At 34.7% G+C, this 23099-nt stretch overlaps 1 protein-coding gene across 3 annotated transcripts; it reads left to right on the forward strand.

Annotated features, from left to right (window-relative positions):
- The first annotated feature begins 1185 nt into the window (after nucleotides 1-1185).
- On the forward strand, nucleotides 1186-23099 carry LOC127878211 (activating signal cointegrator 1-like). 3 transcript variants are annotated; one of them, XR_008048768.1, is made up of 13 exons: nucleotides 1194-1281; nucleotides 4286-4436; nucleotides 6142-6270; nucleotides 7664-7808; nucleotides 8122-8240; nucleotides 8729-8946; nucleotides 9664-10003; nucleotides 12616-12788; nucleotides 14568-14689; nucleotides 15164-15261; nucleotides 15803-15899; nucleotides 16542-18856; nucleotides 19330-23099. XR_008048768.1 is itself a non-coding variant. In XM_052424708.1 (12 exons), the coding sequence occupies exons 1-12, from the start codon at nucleotides 1205-1207 to the stop codon at nucleotides 16589-16591; spliced, it is 1719 nt and encodes a 572-aa protein (XP_052280668.1). In that variant the 5' UTR covers nucleotides 1186-1204; the 3' UTR covers nucleotides 16592-23099. The 3 variants fall into 3 exon arrangements, 1 of the variants encoding a protein (XP_052280668.1); XR_008048769.1 differs by having other exon boundaries at nucleotides 16542-18550; XM_052424708.1 differs by having other exon boundaries at nucleotides 1186-1281; nucleotides 16542-23099.

Consider the following 23099-nt stretch of genomic DNA (forward strand, 5'->3'; position numbering starts at 1 on the left):
AAAGTTCTGAATGGTTGTGTAGGACGAAGAACTTTGGCGGGTAATGAAGAAAATGGTGTACGAACAACCCGATAAGAACCTTTCTCTCAATCTTTCTTTCATTCAAACATAAAATATAAAGAACAATTGGACGGAAACTTTGAACAGTGCTCACACGAAAGCAAGTGCGGCAGTTGAATAGCCTTGGCCGACTTCGTAGATATACATTGTTAAATGTATAATTCCAAAGTATTCCGATTCACCCAACAACATCAGACGACACAGTGACAACCCACCTGTGAAAAAGACATACGAGGACAAACGGAAAAGTCGGCGAATGCGCGATGACAATTATACGTTCGCGTGTACTTTAATTATGGAACGGCGCATGCAAATTCAATATAGCTAAAAACTGACATATAGAAAATGTCAAACTGTGACATAGGTCTTTGACATTATATACCCGGTAATTTATTAACAATCGAAAACTTTTAATCCACAGGACTATATAAGTCGTTTTAAAAAGTATAACAATTACTAGAATTTAAGATGAAAAAATGCAAAAAAAGTGTAACACAAAATTAATTTGTTTACTAAAGTGATATTCTGGGCATCTAACAGTATATAGGTGTCTTTCGCAACCGTTGTTTATTTTTGGTGTTTTCACTTCATATACACTTATATTTGTTAATGCAGCATCAACATACTAAAATAATATCCCGCAAAGAGAAAACAATCCATTTGTATATCAACCGTACTTTCGTTGTGACAACTGATGACAGAAATGATTCGATGTACGATGTGTGTTTAAATGTAGTTTTCATGCATATTCGTTCAAACGACACATAGACACAATTTTATTTTACGGATCATTTCGGCTTAGAGGACTAGGTGAGTCATGTAAAATATCGAAAATGATAAATATTTTTTATAAAAAAACTGGTAGCAAGACGAGTTTTAGACAATTGGTCAGTAACCACATTTTACCAAATTCTTTTGACCTTTTAATTCATTTCAGCTCAATTTGACAGTGAAAAATGCCCATAATATCACTGTAACATTCATAGTTTTATTATAAATATGCTGGTAATCCGATAAGTTGATAGTTATTTGATTGCTGATCAACTTATTTATTTGCGACACATTCATCTTTTCGCAAGTTATTCCAGCCAAGATCAGCCAAGCGCTTTAATACAATTTGCAAACGTTTTAGTGACAGACAAAAATGGCAGAAAAGGTAGAAGCTTGGTTGTGCGATGGACTGAATCGGCTTGGCATCGACGCCTCCATTGACATTGCAAGGTTATTTTATGATTATTGTTACCTTAGTGAATGATTCAATTCATCGATGTTTGATAATCGTTGTTTATTTTCATTTACATACGTCTCATATCGCTTTCCAGATGATTGTGCAATCACTCAGTGAATCTCCAATTCATTTAATGAGCTGTGTTTGGTTAGTGTTGAAGCTTAAATAATAACATGACCTAATGGTAACCAATCTAGGATGAAGCGAACTAGTCAATATAATTTGCCGCCTTAGAGTCTTTTCATGATATTTGCTTTGGCAGACTCTTGGCGTCAATAGTCTATCTTTTTAATAGAGTTAGTTCCGACATGAATTTCGGTCACATCACTCCTGAATTTAAATACACTCATATTTGTGACTATTATGACAGAATGTTGCCTTAATAGTATATATAGAGCAAAATATATCAAAATTTACCCGTTAATAAACTATATTTCAAGTTTGTTTCATCCAATATAAATCCTTGTATAGTAAAGGTTCATGTTATCTCCCTTGGTGAATGTGAGCTCGACATATAATATCGCTATCAAACTGGAGGTTAAATTCAACTATGTTTGTAACTGAGTTCGATCAAAAAAAGTGTGCAATATGCACAAAACAGTAAGAAATGAAATTGGAAATAATAATCATAAGACAAAGAAGAAGCAAAATAATAATTATAACTATTGTAACTCAAAATATTAGAATCGACAGTTATGAAAAGTATTAGATAGAAAATAGCTATGGTACGAAATAAGAACAACATCAACAATGCCAAAATGGTTGCATTTGAGAAAATGATCGTTCCATGTCTATGATTTAGAATGAAATGCAGGTAATGTTTGTGATCTAAGATCATATTTGTCAAACAACGGGTAGATTTAAGATGTATACACTTGTAAATACTGTAATTCCCATAATAGTATTGTATTTATTTTTCGTTATGGTTTTTACAGACAGGAGTTTCAGCTTTCAGATTTATTCTGAACGCGAATTATTTCAGCTAGAAGCGAACCATCTTAATATAGCCTACATACTGTATGTCTTCGCTTATAAGACGTTTTATTTTCCTGAAATTTTAAGGCATAATTTTGGGGGATCGTCTTATAAGAGCGGCCTCAGAAAAAACTGAGTTTTTACCGATTTTTGTGACGTGATAACCGTATTTCTGATGACGATTAGAAATTACTTTCGTTTTGATAGCAGATACGCCGCTTATATCATTATGTTTTTATCCTTCTGTTTGGAATACTTGCAAGTTTATTTTTGAATAAAAATTAAAAATATAGATTTATTTAAACATATGTGTATAAATGAGTAAAAACTGTTATCAGTGTTTTATTATTTTTTCTATTTGCAGCAATTTACTGCGATTGTTTCTACTGTGGCGGTGAAGAATCAGCGTTAGGTCGCTTATGTCTTTAATTTGATTAGTTTGGAAGCGTTTGTTGTAAAAATCCTAAATATACGTTTATTTATATGTATCACCTTCATTTTGATGAATAATGTTTTGCATATTTTGTTCTATTTTCAGGGAATGCAGGGTAACCGAACGTTATTCTTCAAAATCTGTACCTGTAATTTTTCGAAAATGAAGCACCTATTTGTTTCAGTGTTTACAGATAACAGGGCATCTCATTACCAGCATACCACAATGATAATACCACCATAATAATTGTAGCAAAAAGCACTCGTCAAATTCCCGTAAAACTCCCAATGTTGTGCAAACGCTATTGTCAAAGATAGACAGTTTGTTTATTGCCGACTGACTATCAACATTTGTACCCGTTAAATCGCAGTTTTATTGACACATAGTACAGATAGTACTGACTCCTTACTGGCTTACACATGGCTTGGTGCTATAAACAGCCAACAACTAACTGACAGACGATACTTGTGTTTATTAAGCCGTTAATTGGGTGTAAAATTGATGCAGATGGCATTATACCTCCACACTTATTTATTAAGATAAAGTGACTTACCTTGTATTTGATAGGTAAATATGATGCATGCATTAATTGTTTAGTAATTTGATTGGTTGCAAACTTACAGAATGCAATCATACAATCAAAGATGTAACGCACCGTTTTTCATAATCGCCATTCATTTCCAAAGTATTATATTGCACTCGATTGATCATTACGCTAAAAGATGTCCATGAAGAGAAAGAGAGCGTCATATAACGTAAATTTTAAGCTCAAGGTTGTTGAGTATGCGAAATCGCACACCAACTGTGCGGCCGTGCTGTTTATGTCTATGATCATGCCAAACTAATAAAAATGCTCCACAAATACAATCAATATAAAAAGAATTCCGTCTTCCGTTGTTCTTGTTGAAGTTGCATTGTCAGCGTTCGATAATGAATAATACAATGATTATAATGTAAGTATAAATAAATAAGTGTTACAAATAGCCATATACGTCGAGTACCGGTACATGAAAAACAAAAATAAAAAATATTAATATACATATAAACTCGGCATTAAAATAGGACGACGTAAATCAGGGAACGAATCCATAACGAGCTTACTTGGTGTATTGTACTTACTAACAAAATGGCCGACCAACAAATTTTGATTATTGAAATTTTACCGATTTTCGTCAATAAAAAGTTGCCCCGTCTTATTAGCGAGGCCACGCAAAATGCAGCCAATCTGGCACCTAAAGTTGGGGTCTCGTCTTATAGTCAAACCGTCTTATAAGCGAAGACGTATGGTATGTGTTTTTTGAGCTTATTATTCGCACCATACTAATAATGTGTGACAACCTAGGTGGCACTGACTTGGCACATACATAGCATGGAAAATGTGTGAAATTTGGGCCCTCTAGCTCGAGCCACATCTGACTCTAGCTCAGATTGTATAGCACTCTACGCAATTGCACAGCCTGGTTACCAGGTATGAAAAACATAGAACCCTCTAAATGAAGCAGACGGGGTATTGATAAAAAAACACTTTAATGCCGCATATTATGGCAAGTGACCCATTTTGGAATGACACATATCCCATTATTTTCCAGGTATATTCTGAGCATTGAGACAAGTGAAGACCTGGAGGAGTATATGTCAGGGTTGCTTGACAGCGATGAAAAGAGAACACAGCCATTCATACGTGAGCTGGTGACTCGATGGAGGCCCTATAAATCCTCACAAGCTAATGATGGCATACAGGTAACAGGTTTAAGTTTTTATTTATAAGTTATAGGCTAGACTTTTCTAAGAAAAAGCAAGCTGACCCCTTGCATTTTTGTCCAACACAGGCGTCCAAGCTTGGTTACATTTTCAGTAAGCTAGTTTCTGAGGAATGGCTCTTTGGATTTCATTCATACTTAATTAATTTCTTCAACATATTTATTGCTGGTGAAAATTTTGTCACTCTGGTTTTGAATTTCTAAAACTAAGGGGCCATTTTTTTAATGTGCATATATATACTTTTTTAGGTATTCTAGTTTTTCATAAATTGTTTAAGAGATTTAATTCCATTTACTCAAATTCAGACCTAGCTTTGGATTGATATGAGGGTGTTTAGGGTAAAGGTCATTTTTAGTAAATATACAAAATAAAATCTTCACCAAGAATAATTTCAGTTGCAGTTATGCAACTACATTTACATACACAAAAATACGGCCAATGTCACTATTACAGATTAAATGGTTTCAGCTCAATAACTCAAATTCAGTTATTGTATTGAAGCTACATACCTAAATACTTTATATCCATATCTAGCATGGGATTGAATATTGTATGTATGGGGTAAAGGTAACTGTTAGTACATATTGAAGGTATTGATTAATATGTGTATTTCTTCCAGGTATTGGACATGGGATTACTGGGATCAATGTCAAGGTCATTTTAACTTAACGTAGAATGATTTGTTTTGACTTAATGCATGTATCTTGAGATTAACTTTAGCTATTATATTGCAAGCACATACATGGTACAACTTTATTTTTGTTTGCATCTATGGGTCATTGTGTCAAGTTTAACAGTCAAGGTCGCTGTTAGAAAATATAGAAACATGGTTTCCTTGTAAATTCAAGGTTTATATGTATCATAGGATAATTTACAGATTATAAGTTACTTGATAGCTAAAATAACTAACCTTTTTAGTCTATACAAAAAATTTGGTTCAGAAAAAAAGTGCCAGAAACAAAAACAAGAAATTAGATTGTCTTTTTCTCCATAAGCTCTAGTTTTGTTTACAAGACATCTTTTGAAGTTGTCTTTTTTCTTTTTGATTAAATTAGTTGTAGAATTGCAGTGCTAAAATGAAATGACCTTCATATATTTTAAGGTAATGCAGCATTGTCTACATAGGAGAGTCTGTGAATCGTTGTCTCCTCCTCTGTAGTTTCTTTTTAAGTCTGAATGTTTACTCTGCCCCTCTAATCTCTGCCCTCTGGCCCATTTAAGCCACATCAAGCAAAATACGAAATGTAGCCAGCGTAGCTCCAGACCACCCTGTGCATCAGTGCAGTCTGTCTTGCAAGGAGCTGCACTTCCCATTTTCTAATTCATGCCTCTCATTTGATTCTCAACATCTTGTAAAGAAAGAGTGATTTTGCAGCCATATCTTTGTGCAGCATTATGCTTATATGAGGTACATGTATGCTGGAAAGTTTTGAAAAAGTCTGATTGACATACTTTATGGAATTTTAAGAGGATCAGATCATTATTTTAGGTCAGGCAAATTGGCTGCCTTTGCAGAGGTTTGCCATCTCTTACTGTTTCTAGTCCTGAATAAAATATGCCAATTTTTTAATTAGAATGTGTGGAACAGTATACATTTGTGTGAGCCAACTACAGTATAATTAAAAGGGCTGATGTTGAGTGCTGTTACCATGGGATTGCATGGTATTCATTTTCCTGCATCTAGGTTTACAGGAAGACAGATTTGGACGAGGTGTACGTGCCAGGGAAGGAAAAGAAGAGTCCAGCAAATCAGCGGGATAGAAAACCTCGGAAGAACTTTGTTTTGAATGGCCATGATGTGGAAAATAGAGGGGTGAGTGATAGTTATCTCAGACAAGAAGAGTTCTATGATGGTTGAATGTGTAACTAATTCATCTGGAAGAGAAATGTGAAGCATCTACAGCAGTTTTATGTTCAACCCAAATGAAAAATAGTTACAATAAAGTATTTACTACAACGAAAAAATGTTGGGGTATGCGTCTAAGCTTACTGACTACTTTGGTTATATTCATTGCCATGGGCGGAGGGATATTGTTGTGGTGTTGTCCGTTTGTCCTTCCATCTGTTCGGAACACTTTTGTGTCAAGAGACATATCTCACAAATGCTGGGGCCGATTTTGTTGAAATTTGGTATGAGTGTATATGTGGATAAGAGGATGATGCACTTGTAATGCTGACCTAATCCATTAAAAGATAACTGAATTATGGCTCTTTTAAACTTGAAAATATGCCGACTTATGTGTCTGTAGCCACATCTTAGAACTGCTTTGGCATTTCATTGGATTTCATTGAAAGTGCATAGATGCACAGATGATTATGCACGCCAAATAATGATCCAAACAATTGAACAATAACATAGTTATGGCCGTATTTGACTTGAAAATAATCTTTTTATGTAGCATTCTTTCTGTGTTGAGCTGCATCTCACAAATTTTTGTCAATTGTTCACAATTTAGAATCTGGCTCATTTGCATCTGCAAACTGGGTCACGCAGTCAAATCTTTAAAAAAAAAGTTACAACCTAAGGGCAACATTTATGATTCAAGCTTGATGAAGCTTGCTCAGCAGCAAGTATTCAGCATATGGTGTTAGTGAAATCAGGTGAGCCTTTAAGGGCTATCAGTGCTCTTTTGTTTTTATGCGCCCAAAGAAGGGCATATAGTGATCGGACTGTCCGTCTGTCTGCCCGTCGGTCTCTCTGTCCGTCACACTTTGCGTTTAGGTTTCGAAAAATGCTCATCACTTCTATGTCTCTTCAGATGGCAACTTGATATTTGGCATGCATGTGTACCTTATGGAGCTGCACATTTTAAGTGGTGAAAGGTCAAGGTCAAGGTGATCCTTTGAGGTCAAATGTCAAAAAACAAATCCAAGGGAAGTAATACGCTGTAAAGAGAGATAATTATCTGTACCTGCCAATGATGAAAAATAAATAAATAAATCAAAGCGGCGCAGTATGGGGCATTATGTTTCTGACAAACACATCTCTTGTTCTCTTTTAAAAAGCTGAATATGCAGAGCATATCAGTATTTCATTCTGAACTGAACCTTTACCTTTCTGTCTTCATCTTCATTTACAAATATTTAAGCACAAGTGTTTAACAGTGGCCATCATTTAAGCATGTGAGCGTATTCTTATAGTGAATTTTCAGAAGGGTTATTTGAAACATTCATTTTAGAAGAATTGAATGATCTTGTCCCTTCAGGTAATGCCTGGAGAGGAGAAGCCCCCACCCCAGTTACCTCCCCCTGAAAGGACCCGCCCTGCAGAGAAAGACGTGAAGAAGAAACAGAAGTTTGTACCCTTGTACAGCAAGGAAGGCCAGGCCATGTCTGTCATACTGATACCAGGTATCAAGGTGTAGTCTTAATTGTTAACCAAAAAGATTCAGCAGTATATGTGCATGAAATCATAATAATTGCATATGTTGGTTTTTGATATGTCTTTCTTTGGGAATAAAGAAAACAATAACTTACAGCAGAATATGTGAAAATATTTTGGGGGTTTCAAGGAAAATGTGTCGTTTTCCTATGTATTGGTTATGTCAACAACAGATTCCATATGTGTTACTGCTGTCTTTCACATCAACATCCATTTGAGTTACTTCCCCTGCTGTCTTACACATCAACATCCATGTGAGTTAATTCCCCTGGTTTGTTTCAGGTCGACATGCCTGTGAGTGTCAGGCAGGCAAGCATCGTCTCATTAACAACTGCAGCCGCTGTGGCCGTGTGGTGTGCGAACAGGAGGGATCGGGACCCTGCCACTTCTGTGGACATTTAGTAATACTGAAATACACTTTTGTACATGACATCTTCGTAATAGCAATATATTAGTTTATTGCTTTGTTATTTGCAGACATTATTAATGATCTTGCCCCATCTAGGTGGTTTTGCTGGCTTTGAAAAAAAGCTGGCGCTATTTTCTTTTGCCCCTTTGGAGCCACCATGCCACTTTGTCTGCTGCAATTGGCTTATGAGTGATCTAAAAGCAAACAATTTAGCATGTGATGTGGGGCACTATTGGGACTTACTGAGCTCTAATATTTGGCATTAATATTTAAAGACAATGTAATGTTTTTAAGATGCACTGGACAAAAAATTATAAAAATAAATTTTGTCTACAGAGTATTTTTAAGATATTTGAGTATCATAATTGGAGTAAAATATGTGCTATCCTTTATACCATAATTTGTAATCAAGATATTTAACTACAAGCAGATTAAAGCATTAACAAACAATTATAACGAACCAATGTTTTTTTATAATAGGTCTGTTCAAAGGAAGAAGAAGAAATACTATCTAGAGGGTCAAAGAATAGTGAAAAGTTGCGACAACAGTTGATCAACAAGGCGCCCACTGAGTTGCTAGGGAAACACCTGTTTTTAAATGGCAGGGAATATTTACATAGCAACAAGCAAAAAATACAAGACAGTCTCAAAGAGGCTGAAAAACATAAAAACAAACTTTTGGAGTTTGACAAAACAAGGTATTTTTTGTTTTTGTGTGTTCTTTGTCCGGTTTTACGTGTTTAGGTTGTTTTGAAACAAGTAAAATGTTTCGTTTTGTTAGGTTGAGTCCTGGTGGCAATGTGGTGTGATTTTCTCATGCTGCTTCAAAATGCTTTGTTGTACTCAAAGCAAACCTACACCTTTGACATTCACCAAAGAAAAATTGTATGCTTAATTTTGATGTCTGTAGATTCAAAGTTAAACTTATCTTTTGGAGCTCCATCAGAAAGAACTTAAGTGTGGCATAGAATTATTAAACAGCCATGCTTGAGACTTTGATTATGAAACTTATAAATATTGAGTCCCTTTGGTGGCATTTTTTGGAGGGAGGACAGCATAAACTATTTGTGCTGGCAATGACTATATTTTTGAGACATTATCGTTTAACTTAAAGGAAGTATAAGATTGGTTAAGTGCCTTTTTTGCCTGATTTTTACCCAGCAACAAAGTAGAAAGGGGGGTGAACTGTGTGAAAGTAATCCTACTCTTTTAAGTACCTTGTATACAATATTCAAACGTGTATGCATTGTTCCTTATGATATAAAGGTTTGAATAGGCAATTATCTTGCATAAATAAATGCTTAATTAGTGCCTCTTTTTCGACTTAGATTTCTTAAAACATGTATATTTAGTCAAGCAACATATGTGACGTACACATTTCTATTTTTTTCACTTGCTCATTCCATCTTCTCTAGTGCACGCCGAACTCAAGTGATAGATGATGAGGCTGATTATTTCTCCACCGACTCCAACCAATGGCTGAGTACACAGGACAGAGAGAAGCTGCGCAAACGAGAGGAGGAGTTACGGTCCCTTAGACACGCACCAAGAAAAGATCGCAAGATCACACTGGACTTTGCAGGCAGACAGGTGATTGAAGAAGACCCGAGCGCTGGTGTAAACATGTATGATGTCAACGATGATGTGGTGCAGACAGTGAATTTTGGTGCGCGGCCTAAACAGAAGTCAGGCAAATATGCAGAAGAATCTAACGACTATCTTGTGAATCCTGGCATTTCTGTGCAGGCACCTAAGGTATATGTATGATATGAGCGTATGTGTGATTCTTTTGTGAATTGAACAATTGATTTTCATCTTTTTGATTTAGTATGGTTCAATTTGCTGGTTAAGGAAACTTTATTAAATTTCTACCTTTTTTGCTGGAATGATGTAATGTTTTTCCTGTCTATCGTTTTAATCTGTCCTGCAATCCATCCTCCTGTTTGTTCATCCTTTGCAGGTTAAGCAGCTATTGACATTAACTTTAAAATCCACATGTCTGGTCCCTAAAATTTCACTTGCTTTGATCAAATAGTTACTTGGTCCGATGTAAGACTTAATACTATTACTTAACAGTAGGTTTTTAACCAGGTTTTCCGAAGGAAAAAACTGGTTATTGATTGGCGAATGCGGGCGGGCTGGCTGGCTGGCTGGCGGGTGGGCTGGCGGGCGGGCGTAACAAGCTTGTCCGGGCCATAACTATGTCGTTCATTGTCAGATTTTAAAATCATTTGGCACATTTGTTCACCATCATTGGACGGTGTGTCGCGCGAAACAATTACGTCGATATCTCCAAGGTCAAGGTCACACTTTGAGTTCAAAGGTCAAAAATGGCCATAAATTAGCTTGTCCTGGCCATAACTATGTCATTCATTGTGAGATTTTAAAATCATTTGGCACATTTGTTCACCATCATGGGACGGTGTGTCGCACGAAAGAATCACGTCAATATCTCTAATGTCAAGGTCGCCACGACTAAAAATAGATTTAAAAAAAAAAAAATACAAAGGGGGTTAATTTTTTTTGTTCATTTCAAAACTTCAGTTTGAGTTTTCTCCCTTTATCAGATTTTTTTTTCACAATGAAAACCTGGTTTTGTGACAATTTTGTCCCTTGTTTCTACTTCGGAGGAAAATTGCAGGTTCCTGTAATGCAGAATTAAATGGGGAAATGCAAATTATTATTTTTTTTGCAGACAAGCATCATAAATAGTGTTTATTTAAGTTAATTATCAATCAATAATCAAATTATTTCCTATAAATGCTAAATTATACTATGATAAAACTTGGTTTTAATAAAAAAAAGTGGAATTATTTACAAAAATGCCTATAACATAGTCAGATTTTGTCTTGATAAAGTCATCATCTTTCAAAATGGAGCTTACATTGAGAGGGGAATTGTAAGGCAATTATTGGAGAAAAGTATATACACTTTTGAGCATGGAAATGGGGCCAAAGCTCAGACCTAAATCGGCTCTTAAAAATCAATGCTTAATATTATACTACATAAGTTTCAGTCATTTTACAACATATGTATAGTAGAATAGCATGTCAAGAAGAGTGTCTTATTGTGGTGGCCTGATATCTATCTGAAAAATACACTTAAATCAATGATGCAAAATGACTGACATTGTAAACTATCAATTTATTGTATTTTAATCACGGCAATGTTATAATTGCTAAGGAGCGCTGTGTAAGAATTAAACTGCCAGTTATAGTTCACGACAAACGTCTTGATTTATAAGCTAAAAATTTGACTAGAACTAGAAATGTATGTTAATGTATTAAAAAACCTGACATTCAATCAACTGCAAGCAAAAATGTTGTCAAATAATATTTAAGGGAACTTACTGCAACAGTGTTGTGAATTTACCTAGTTAATTTATCTCTCTTGTTAACAATGGACAAAAATATTGGAGTACTTTGTGATTTATCATGTAAATTTGCACATCAAGCTTTGTAAGTTAATTCCAGACATTACTGAATTGTTAAACAGATTTTCTTTCCAGTTCGGGGGTAAATTTTATTTTATTAGGCTAGCAGATTATTTTTGTGACTTGCTAGGACCTATATTTTGGTTGTTTTGGACTGTCAAACTAACTTAAAGGACAAGCCCTGTCCAGTAGTTTTTACCATGATATAAAATAACCAACTTCTAGCAATGTACCAGGTATACCAACTTAGCCGATAGGTCCACTGTATGTCACAATTAAAACAAATTATTATGTCCCTGGATCGAAAGATCGGGGGAATATTTTTATTGTCCTGTCGGTCTGTCTGTCTGTCCCAAAACTTTAACCTTGGTTTAAGTTTGATAACTTTTGCAATATTGAAGATAGCAACTTGATATTTGCCATGCATGTGTATCTCATGAAGCTGCACATTTTAAGTGGTGAAAAGTGAAGGTCATCCTTCAAGGTCAAAGGTTAAATATCATTGTATTTTTCTTTCCTAAAACTTTAACCTTCGTTAAAGTTTTATCAGAATTTTTTTAATATTGAACACAGCAACTTCATATTTGGCATGCATGTGTATCTCGTGGAGCTGCACATTTTGAGATGTGAAAGGTCAAGGTCAAAGGTCAAAAAAAAAAAAAAAATTCATTTCTCCATTCAATCTCTTACTTACTTCTGGTGGAGCTGCACATTTTGAGTGGTGAAAGGTCAAGGTCATCCTTCAAGGTCAAAAAATACAATCCAAGGGAAGTAATAAGCTTTAAAAGGGAGATAATTTTTCTAAACCTGCCAAATGATAAATTGAAATTTTATTTCAAAGCGGCGAAATAGGGGGCATTGTGTTTCTGACAAACACATCTCTTGTTTCAGAATGTTTCCACATTTTGTCATTATGCTTCCTTTATTTTCTTAGTTTGTTCCACAAGCAGTGCACACTAAAGCCCCCAGCTCGACACAGCAAGGTGTGGGTGCAGTAAGATCGTTACCACGGATACAAGATAGGGAGCTCCTGGAGATGTCAGATGAAGGAATGTGCATGAGCATGCATCAACCCTGGGCCTCCCTCCTCATAGCCGGCATTAAAATGTAAGCATTGACTATCAATGATTAACTTCTACTCCGTACTTCCTACAGTCAATTGCTGACTATTACAGGAAGGCCTATTATAGGCAGATATGGACAGTGTCGAGTCCATTTCCTGGGAAGAACCAGTACTTGGTGTCTATGGGGGAGATAATGAAAACGCTCCTGGAGTAGGGAGCGAACTCACGAACTCACGATCGCTAGGCGGACACCTCATCAACTACACCACTGCAACACTAATTACACTAATTGCTATAAATTATCAGATAATATTGTTAGAAAGCTTTCGTCATGAAATGCTACTACGCCTAATTAATTGTCATTTCAATTGCTAAACAACCTACATGTCCGGGAGACCTCGTTCTCAAAAATAGTAACTCACTCCGAGACGAATCGAATTGTCGTCATGGGCGTTCCCTCATTCTTTTGGAATATAATGGATGTTAAATTATATTATACTGTTTTCACTTTGACTAGCTAGATGTCGGAGTTTATGTTCGTTTATTATTGTTATATAAATAATTGTTAAGAATAGATTATCTTTAATTATACATGTTGACTTCAAACTATACACTTTGGCATGTTCCGCGCACAACGAACATCGCCTAAACGTTGCTCGGTTATGACCGTAAATTCATAGTCTACAGAGCTCAGTACACGTCATAATTTTGATGACGTCATCCAGAGTGATTCGTAGGGTATATAAACCCAGACTTTTTCCAATCTTTCCTTACACTTTTCCGACGAAACCTCCTTTGTAATTTAACTATCAACCATTCTGGATGACAGAAAGCGAGATATATAACTAAGTTAACATTCCCGTATTTTCAGAACAGTTCCAACCGGAGCTGCTCCGTATAAGTTATGATAAATAACCAGTTACTTTCCTGACAACAATAATAATATACAGCGGCCATGTTTGTCCATTGTTAAGATGGGTACGGAGCTCAGAGACAGTTATCCCTATATATGACAGTATTATAATTCATCAATGTTCCAGATTGTGCATGTGTATAACCCATGTACTTGTATGATGTAATAACCAATATCATTATATGAATACCATGCGAGCCCAATAGAAAAATAAATACATGTCTTAACTGGAACTCGGACTTCGTCATCCTTCCATACAAATATTAAATATTGTTGTTGTGCAACAACGGACCTGCGTGCATATGCCTGGAACCTTGTGCCGTTACCGTACCACCACGGCAGAGGTGGCTGGTGGTGGAACAATATTTTCATGTCAAAATGACCAATCAGCATGTATGCAAAGACAGTTGATAGGCTTTTTTTATGCTGTCAGTCAACTAAGTATGTTTTTTCTCAAAGCCCATTTGGCTGCATGTGGACAATAAATGCTTAGCTTTATTGATTATCTTTGTTTAAGATCACATAATTTGTTATAGAAATTGATACCACAATTATCTAGAATTAATAACCTTGCCTGCTTAATTGTGTTGATAGAATGTGTAGAAAATGACAGCAAACATTATGAATTTATGGGCAGTTTTCATTTTGAACATTAAATCTTCTCTAAATACTGCATAATATGCTAGCGAATTCAAATTCTGTTTCTTGTATAAACAATTAAGTAAGAGTGTAACATAATATAATCTAAGTACATTACTTAATTGCTCCAGCCCTTAATTATGACATTCCTTTGGACACATATTGTTCATATTGTTTTCCTCAATTCTATTCCTGTATAAATTTATAGGAAGACATAGATATACGAGACATTGATGTCTGTTATCTGTGTAATACCTTTTCTTGCCTTAGTCATGAAGGTCGTTCATGGTACACACCCCACCGAGGTCGACTGTGGATCGCTGCCACTGCCAAGATGCCAGAACCAGCTGTGATTGCAGAGATGGAGGAAATATATAGACGCCACAACAATAGTATGCAAACATGTTTTATGTTCCTATTAGCAAAGTTTGAAGGGGGCACTGTTGGTTGGTTGCTAAGCATTATTTGTCCTTTTCATGAAGCAAGCAATTATACTTTTTTCTCATTTAAGGTAAATTGAAACTAAAATTTCCAATTTCAGTGGTATAGGTCATAACCATAAAATGGGAAAAGAAAGCCCTGTCAAGGTGATTCTTTGACACTGAAGATCAAAATACAGCCCTTAAAATGTCTACTTTATGTATAATCTTATATAAATAAGCCTTTAGTTCTGGTAAAAAGCCTAGAAGGGCTAAGCTTGGTAAAAAAAAATGTGAGTTGTTTAACTGCCCTTCCTGATGTGACTGCAAAACTGTTCCAAGTCAGTGAAAACAATTCCAACAAACAAGAAGAGGTGAATTCATAGCTTCATTCATTTTTTTTCATAGTATTTTTTTTTATTTTCCATGTGTCATTGTTTTTCCAAGATCGTCCCCTAGATTTTCCAAGCCACTACCCAGTGGGTTGTCTCCTTGGGTGTGTGGAGGTCGTGGACTGTCTTCCCCAGGAGGACTACCAACAACAGGTGCTAAAAACATACTTGGCATCCTAAGTATACTATAATGTGATGGCCCCTTACATTCACCCCTTTGCTTTATTTTTTCTATCAGTTTTATCAATAAACCAGTTATATCATAGTTAATATTTACTGTTGATTGATATAATGATACGAAAGTGGTTAATTGTAACTCTTAACTTATCAATAAAACCTATTAAAGCATAGTTAGCTTTTACAATTAATGGTTTGAATGAAATGAGATTATTAAATTATAACACTAACAAAGGACAAAAAAAATTGAATTCTTTTAATAGCCATTCACCCAGCTTGTAAATGTCAATAAAAAAATTTAAACTCAGTTACCAAATATATTATTTACTGAATAAGATAACTATTAACTTATGTTATTCTTTTAGGGAAAATAAAACATGAAAATGTATGTGTGACATCTGATGATTTCTGTTTAAAAATTTGCCCATGCCTAAAGATCGAAGCAAAATTAACCAGTTATAAAAATTATATTTTATAAAAAAAATAATATTGATGATGCATGATTGTTTGTTTCCAGTTTCCTGATGGAGACTCTGGGGACCCTTATGTGTTCATCTGTGATAATCCTAAAGAACTTTTAGTGAAATTTCCAATCAAAGGAAAACATAAAATTTGTAAGTACCTGTGAACAGATAAATTTCTTAAAACTGTAATTTATTAAAAATTGTTTTAAAATATTGACTAGTAAACACTAAGCTGCTGTTAGATAATGTACAGTACAATTCCGGCACAAATGGATCAAACTATTTGATAGGGTTGGGTTGCGGGTCAAAATTAAAGTTTAATCAAAATATTTGTTTTAAAAAAAGTATAAAATCACATGTTTTATTAAGCACATAACAAATTGAAATATAAACTCTCATTATGTTACCGAAAAAGAAGTATAATTGCAAATAGTGACTTAAATACTGAAGCGTTTAACAAATTTTTAGTATCAACCAAATTGCTGAAAATAAATGTTAGTATTTTTTGACACAAATAGTTTCATTATGTTAAACTTATTACTGGCTGGAAATCTTAAAAAAACAGAAAAAAAGATTTCTAACTTATATTCAATATTTTTGTAAGCTTCTCTTTATAAAGTGAATACAATAATGAACTTACAAACGTTTGCTTTAAATGCTTTTTCCAGTTTGATGTTGATAAAGATTTTATTTACAAGATTCTTTCCTGAAATTTGCCATGTTTACCCCCAATATTTTGGTCACAATGTGCTTATCTTTTCAAAGACTTGTTTGAACTGCTTTCATTTACAGATAAGCTGGAAAGCCATATACACAAGGCAGCAAAGAAAGGGCTGAGATAGCATTGCTGAACACACTAACATCAGCAAAACCACTCTTGTGATACACGCTTTACTGCCGTGACCTTAAGAACAGCCATAACTGCAAAAATCTGAAAAATATTACTGAAACGATGTATCTGAACACTTATAATAATTGAATATTTAGAGGTGACATATATGATATTTAATTGAGGGCAGTCTGCTGGTTGAACATTTTACTAAAATACTACTTTCATTTTTAGCTCATCTATTTTTTGAAAAAAAATTATGAGCTATTGTCATCTTAATGGCGTCAGCGTCAGCGTCTGGTTAAGTTTTGCGTTTATGTCCTTTTTTCTCATAAAGTATCAATGCTATTGCATTTGAACTTGGTACACTTACTTACTATCATGAGGGGACTGGGCAGGCAAAGTTAGATAACTTTGGCGTGCATTTTGACAGAATTATGTGCCCTTTTTATACTTAAAAAATTGAAAATTTTGGTTAAGTTTTGTGTTTAGGTCCATTTTATTCCATAAGTATCAAAGCTATTGCTTTCATACTTGCAGTACTTACTAACTATCATAAGGGGACTGTGCGGGCAAAGTTATGTAACTCTAACTGGTATTTTGACAGAATTATGTGCCCTTTTTATACTTGGAAAATTGAAAATTTGGTTAAGTTTTGTGGTTAGGTCCACTTTATTCCTAAAGTATCAAAGCTATTGCTTTCATACTTGCAACACTTACTATCATAAGGGGACGGTGCAGGCAAAGTTATGAATCTCTGACTGGCATTTTGACGGAATTATGGGCCCTTTATACATAGAAAATTAAAAATTTGGTTAAGTTTTGTGTTTTGGTCCACTTTACCCCTAAAGTATCAAAGATATTGCTTTCATACTTGGAACACTCGCAAACTATCATAAGGGGACAGTAAAAGACAAGTTGCATAACTCTGGTTGTCATCTTTACGGAAATATGGCCCTTTTGTTACTTAGTAACTTTGAATATATGGTTAAATTTTGTGTTTCGATCCACTTTGCTTCTTAAGTATCAAGGCTATTGCTTTCAAACTTCAAATACTTTCATGCTATCATGATGGTACTGTACCTGGCAAGTTGAATTTTACCTTGACCTTTGAATGACCTTGACTCTCAAGGTCAAATTATTAAATTTTGCTAAAATTTCCATAACTTTTTTATTTATGATTAGATTTGATTGATACTTTGACAAAACAACTCTTACCCGACAAAACCACAATAGACTCCACCCAAAACCCCCCCCCCCAATCCCCCCCAATTTCTTAAAGATCATCTAATAAATGACCACCACACCCTAACACTATACCCCCCCCCCCCCAAAAAAAAAATATATTTTTTAAACATGGTTAAAAACACAATTTTTTTTTTTGAAACATGGTTTAAAAACACAAATATTTTTTTTGTATTATTTTATTTTTGAAATACCGTCCAACCATCCCACCCAACAACCCCCCCCCCCCCAAAATATATTATTCTTGCATTTTGTTTGCATTTTTGGAAGATAATGTAATAAATGACCACACCCCCACACTATACACCCCCCTCCACTCCACCCCTCCCTCCTTTGTGATTGAAATGGAGATAGGTCCCTTCACCTTTAAAAAGAAAAATAGATGAGCGGTATGCACCTGCAAGGTGGTGCTCTTGTTAGACTATTTACGGAATGTCCAAGCAATGCCACTCACCCATATGTCAGCGTCTGTGTTAGGCTGTGGTAAGGCAAAGGTGTATCATCTCCAAATCACTGTTTTTAGCTCACCTGTCGCGAAGTGACATGGTGAGCTTATGTGACTGTGTGATGTCCGGCGTCCGTATGTGCGTGTGTCTGTCAACAATTTGTTTTTGTAGACAGTAGAGGTCACAGTTTTCATTCAATCTTTATGAAATTTGGTCAGAATGTTTATCTTGATGAAATCTGGGTTGGGATTGTATTTGGGTCATCTGGGGTCAAAAACTAGGTCACTTGGTAAAAAACTAGGTCACATAACAGGTCAAATAATTGAAAAACCTTGTGTAGACAATAGAGGTCGCAGTTTTCATCCAATCTTTATGAAATTTGGTCAGAATGTTTATATTTATGAAATCTGGGTTGGGATTGTATTTGGGTCATCTGGGGTCAAAAGCTAGGTCAAATAATAGAAAAACCTTGTGTAGACAGTAGAGATCACAGTTTTCATCCAATCTTTATGAAATTTGGTCAGAATGTTAATCTTGATGAAATCTGGGTTGGGATTGTATTTAGGTCATCTGGGGTCAAAACCTAGGTCACTAGGTCAAAAACTAGGTCAAATAATAGAAAAACCTTGTGTAGACAGTAGAGGTCACAGTTTTCATCCAATCTTTATGAAATTTGGTTCCAATGTTTATCTTGATAAAATCTGGGTTTGGATTGTATTTGGGTCATCTGGGGTCAAAAACTAGGTCACTAGGTCACAAACTAGGTCAAATAATAGAAAAACCTTGTGTAAACAATAGAGGTCGCAGTTGTCATCCAATCTTAATGAAATTGTGTCAGAATGTTTATCTTGATGAAATCTGGGTTGGAATTGTATTTGGGTCATCTGAGGTCAAAAACTAGGTCACTAGGTCAAACAATAGAAAAACCATCAACAATTTGTTTGTGTAGACAGTAGAGGTCACAGTTTTCATCCAATCTTTATGAAATTTGGTCAGAATGTTTATCTTGATGAAATCTGGGTTGGGGATTGTATTTGGGTCATCTGGGGTCAAAAACTAGGTCTCTAGGTCAAAAACTAGGTCACAAGGTCAAAAACTAGGTCACTAGGTCAAATAATAGAAAAACCTTGTATAGACAATAGAGGTCACAGTTTTCATTCAATCTTTATGAAATTTGGTCAGAATGTTTATCTTGATGAAATCTGGATTGGTATTGTATTTGGGTCATCTGGGGTCAAAAACTAGGTCACTAGGTCAAACAATAGAAAACCTTGTGTAGACAATAGAGGTCACAGTTTTCATCTAATCTTTATAAAATTTGATCAGAATGTTTATCTTGATGAAATCTGGGTTGGGATTGTAATTGGGTCACCTGGGGTCAAAAACTAGGTCACTAGGTCAAATGATTGAAAAACCTTGTGTAGACAATAGAGGTCACAGTTTTTATCTTATTTTTATGAAATTTGGTCAGAATGTTTATCTTGATGAAATCTGGGTTGGGATTGTTTTTGGTAAGTCAGGTGAGCGATTCAGGCCATCATGGCCCTCTTGTTTACTAGAGTTATTCAATGGATACTCAAAGAAATGTGGTCTTACAATTTGATTCATTCCAGTGTGTATAAAAGCTTAACTTTTCTTAGCGTTGGGTAATAGGAATACTGATAATAATGCCTAATGGTCTGATGTTAAGTCTGTGGATCAGTAGACAATTTGTTGTTTGCTAGAGGTCTAGAAAACATGTTGACCCATGATCATTCAAATTGGTAAGATGAGTGCATTACATGGGATGAAAGGACGATGCCAAACAATTTTAAGTGTATAGATGAAGATGCTTGTTACACGTAATGTAGACTCTTTCGTTTTCCATTAAACTTTGGTACAGTCTTACATTTTCCGGATGCCTCTAAGCGTATTTTGCATATCCGGGGAATGTTTTAGTATTCTTAAGAGTACCCGGTGAACTTTTAAGTAGTACCCGAGCCAACAATGACTTATTGAGCATTAATATGGATGAAAGATGCCGATCAATGTTCAGGTCAAAAGTAAAGACAAAAAGGGATTGTAACATGAAAACTATTTCCACACTATAAAACAACTTTAACCTTGGATCATGCATGTTGGTAAGTTTTTGGTTAAAGGAAGACTTCTATCGATTTGCAGATTAAAAGGTTAAATTTCAAGGTCACAGGAGCATGTATATTATAACATCTCTTATTAATTGCTTATATTGGCACTTGACTGCATGTGTGTGTGGGGGGAGGGGGCTTACATGTTTAACAATTTCACCAACAATGGTGTTCGAAAAAATGCTGTTGACATTTGTGAACAATGATAGAAAAAAATCCAAAACTGCCAGAATGTATGTTGTTCATGTTTGGTATAGTTGTCTTCTGTGTGGCTTCTTTTTTCAGTGTTTATTGAAGGGAGATGTGTAATATTTTGTTCAAAGTTAGAAATAGCATTTAAGAGCTATCAGTGTTCAGATTGTTATGAAAAATTACTTCATAATTGTCTTTGTTATTACATTTTTCTAAAGGTTACATATCATGTAAGAATAATGTAAAATACCTTTTTGGTTTATATGGGTGTGGGGATTGATTGATACTGTATGTTGACATTGTTTTGAATGTCAACTTTCATATATAAATAGTGCTTACATTTTATTAATTCATTACAATCATGCTATTCTTGACTGCTATGAACAGTTTGTGAAGTCTGTTTCATTGGTTGTGGTAAATCAACCATTATGTTGAAAACTAAATTAAAGTTACAATAAACTTACAAATTAATTAAAAAAAAGAAATATATCAAGTGATAAGCTACCCTATGTATGTTAGTAAATTATATGTATTTAATTATGTATTTTTATGAGTTGTGCTCTGGCAAAACTGGGGTTAATGTGTGTGTGTAAAGTATTGTCCCTTTGAAGTTTACAAAGGTTTTTCAGGAACGACATTTTCCGCCTAGACTATATTTTTTAAGAGACTTTCTTTAACAAAAATTTCCATAAAAGTGGACTGCACATGCTTATCAGGGACTATACGTTATGAACATGAATTATGCACACCTTTTTGCAGAGCCTGCTGATATAATAATAACTATCAAAAACACAAACTTTCAAACCTGTATTTTTTATAGAATTATGGAACAACTCTGTTCCTGTGTGTTGTCATGTCCGAAGGGACTTCATGAAAAATTTCTATTACAAAGGTTGTATTTAGTTGTTTTGTTAATTATATCTAGTCAAACCGTATTTGCAATCATGATTATTTCTCTATAAACGAACTACTTGGAATGTTGATAATTTGCTGTATAGATGCACTATTTTCAATTACCGGTATTACTGTTTTCTCAATAGATGCACTATTTTCGATGATCATTATTATTTTACTTGGGAAACACTATTTTCAATGGTTATTATTTCTTTATTTATGTAATTTTTTCATTGATCATAATTTCCCTATTGATGTACTTTTTCAATAATTATTTTTTTCTCTACAGATACACTATTTGGGTACACTATTTGCAATTTCCATTATGGAATCTATGGATACACAATTTGTATGGATCATAATTTGCTCTATGGATACGCTTATATACATGCCCTGGCTTATGCATCTGGTCTTGGTGTTGGTTTAAAGCTCAACTGAGCACTTACGATACTGTGATGTCGGTCAGTGCGTGCATAAGTGCTTGTGTTAACTTTCTTTAAACTACTATTTCTCCTTAACTGCTAGCTTGATTTAAATGATATTTCAATGCAAAGATCGCTTCTTACCCTCTTTCACATTTGTTAAAATATTCAATTGCATATGTAGCTTACCAGATCTTAAAATATATATAAAAATGAAATATTATAAAATCTTCGCTGAAAGCTTAAGGGTTTGGGTTTTAATACCTGTAGTTAGTGTTTAATATAGTCTATTGGTCCTGTACTAAGTTAGGCATACCATTGGGGTCAAACATGGCAAAGCCCTACGAGTGGTATGACTTATAGCAAAATGTCCTAGGCTTTTGTGTTTCCCTTAAATGTATAGATAGAAAAAAATCTAAAATCTTCTCTCTGAAACCACAAAGCCCATAGATTTGGTATTTGGCATGTAACATCATAAAATATTTTCCCTGATACTATTTGGTAACAACCATATATTATGTTATTAGATCTCACTCTACAAATTGTTTGAAACTCCAGTAACTCTAACAAGCACACACGAAGTCTTTGAACAACTCTTGTTTTTCATTTCACTTAAGTAGCTTGAAATTTAAAAAATAGTTGAATGTTTACCCAAAAAAGAAGATTGTCAGGCAACATTGACCTGACTCCCCCAACAAAATTAGTATAGTATCGGACTTTTATTTTGATTGCATTGTATTATACCGAAATCTCTGCAAAGAGAAAGTGTTAATTCATGTTTCAATGCAATATTGCACAGTATTATTCTATGCTTGGAAAACCGTAGAAGCATTACCAAAAAGGTCATAAACAACTCTATAAAATATGTTAAGTCTGTCCCTGAATTATAAGTATTTTAGCACACCAAACAGATTTTTTCATCAAAAAGTTACATCTAGCTGGCACTTGAACAAGTACAAATGTCCTACAAGATAACCACAGTTGTAACTTGCTAAATGATATATGATGATTTATAAATCAAATAACTACCAATGTTTAATATATTGATGTATTGTTTACATATCCGTCAGTTAACTAAGATCTTTGTTTAACGTTTTTGGATGAAGTGCAATTGAACATGGCTCTGACCTTTTAGATGAAGGTTGCACAAACCAACTGTTATTGGAAGTGTTGTTATAAAGATACATGTGTGATTA

Source organism: Dreissena polymorpha, chromosome 4, assembly GCF_020536995.1.
Source record: "Dreissena polymorpha isolate Duluth1 chromosome 4, UMN_Dpol_1.0, whole genome shotgun sequence".
NCBI classification, from domain to species: Eukaryota; Metazoa; Mollusca; class Bivalvia; order Myida; family Dreissenidae; genus Dreissena; species Dreissena polymorpha.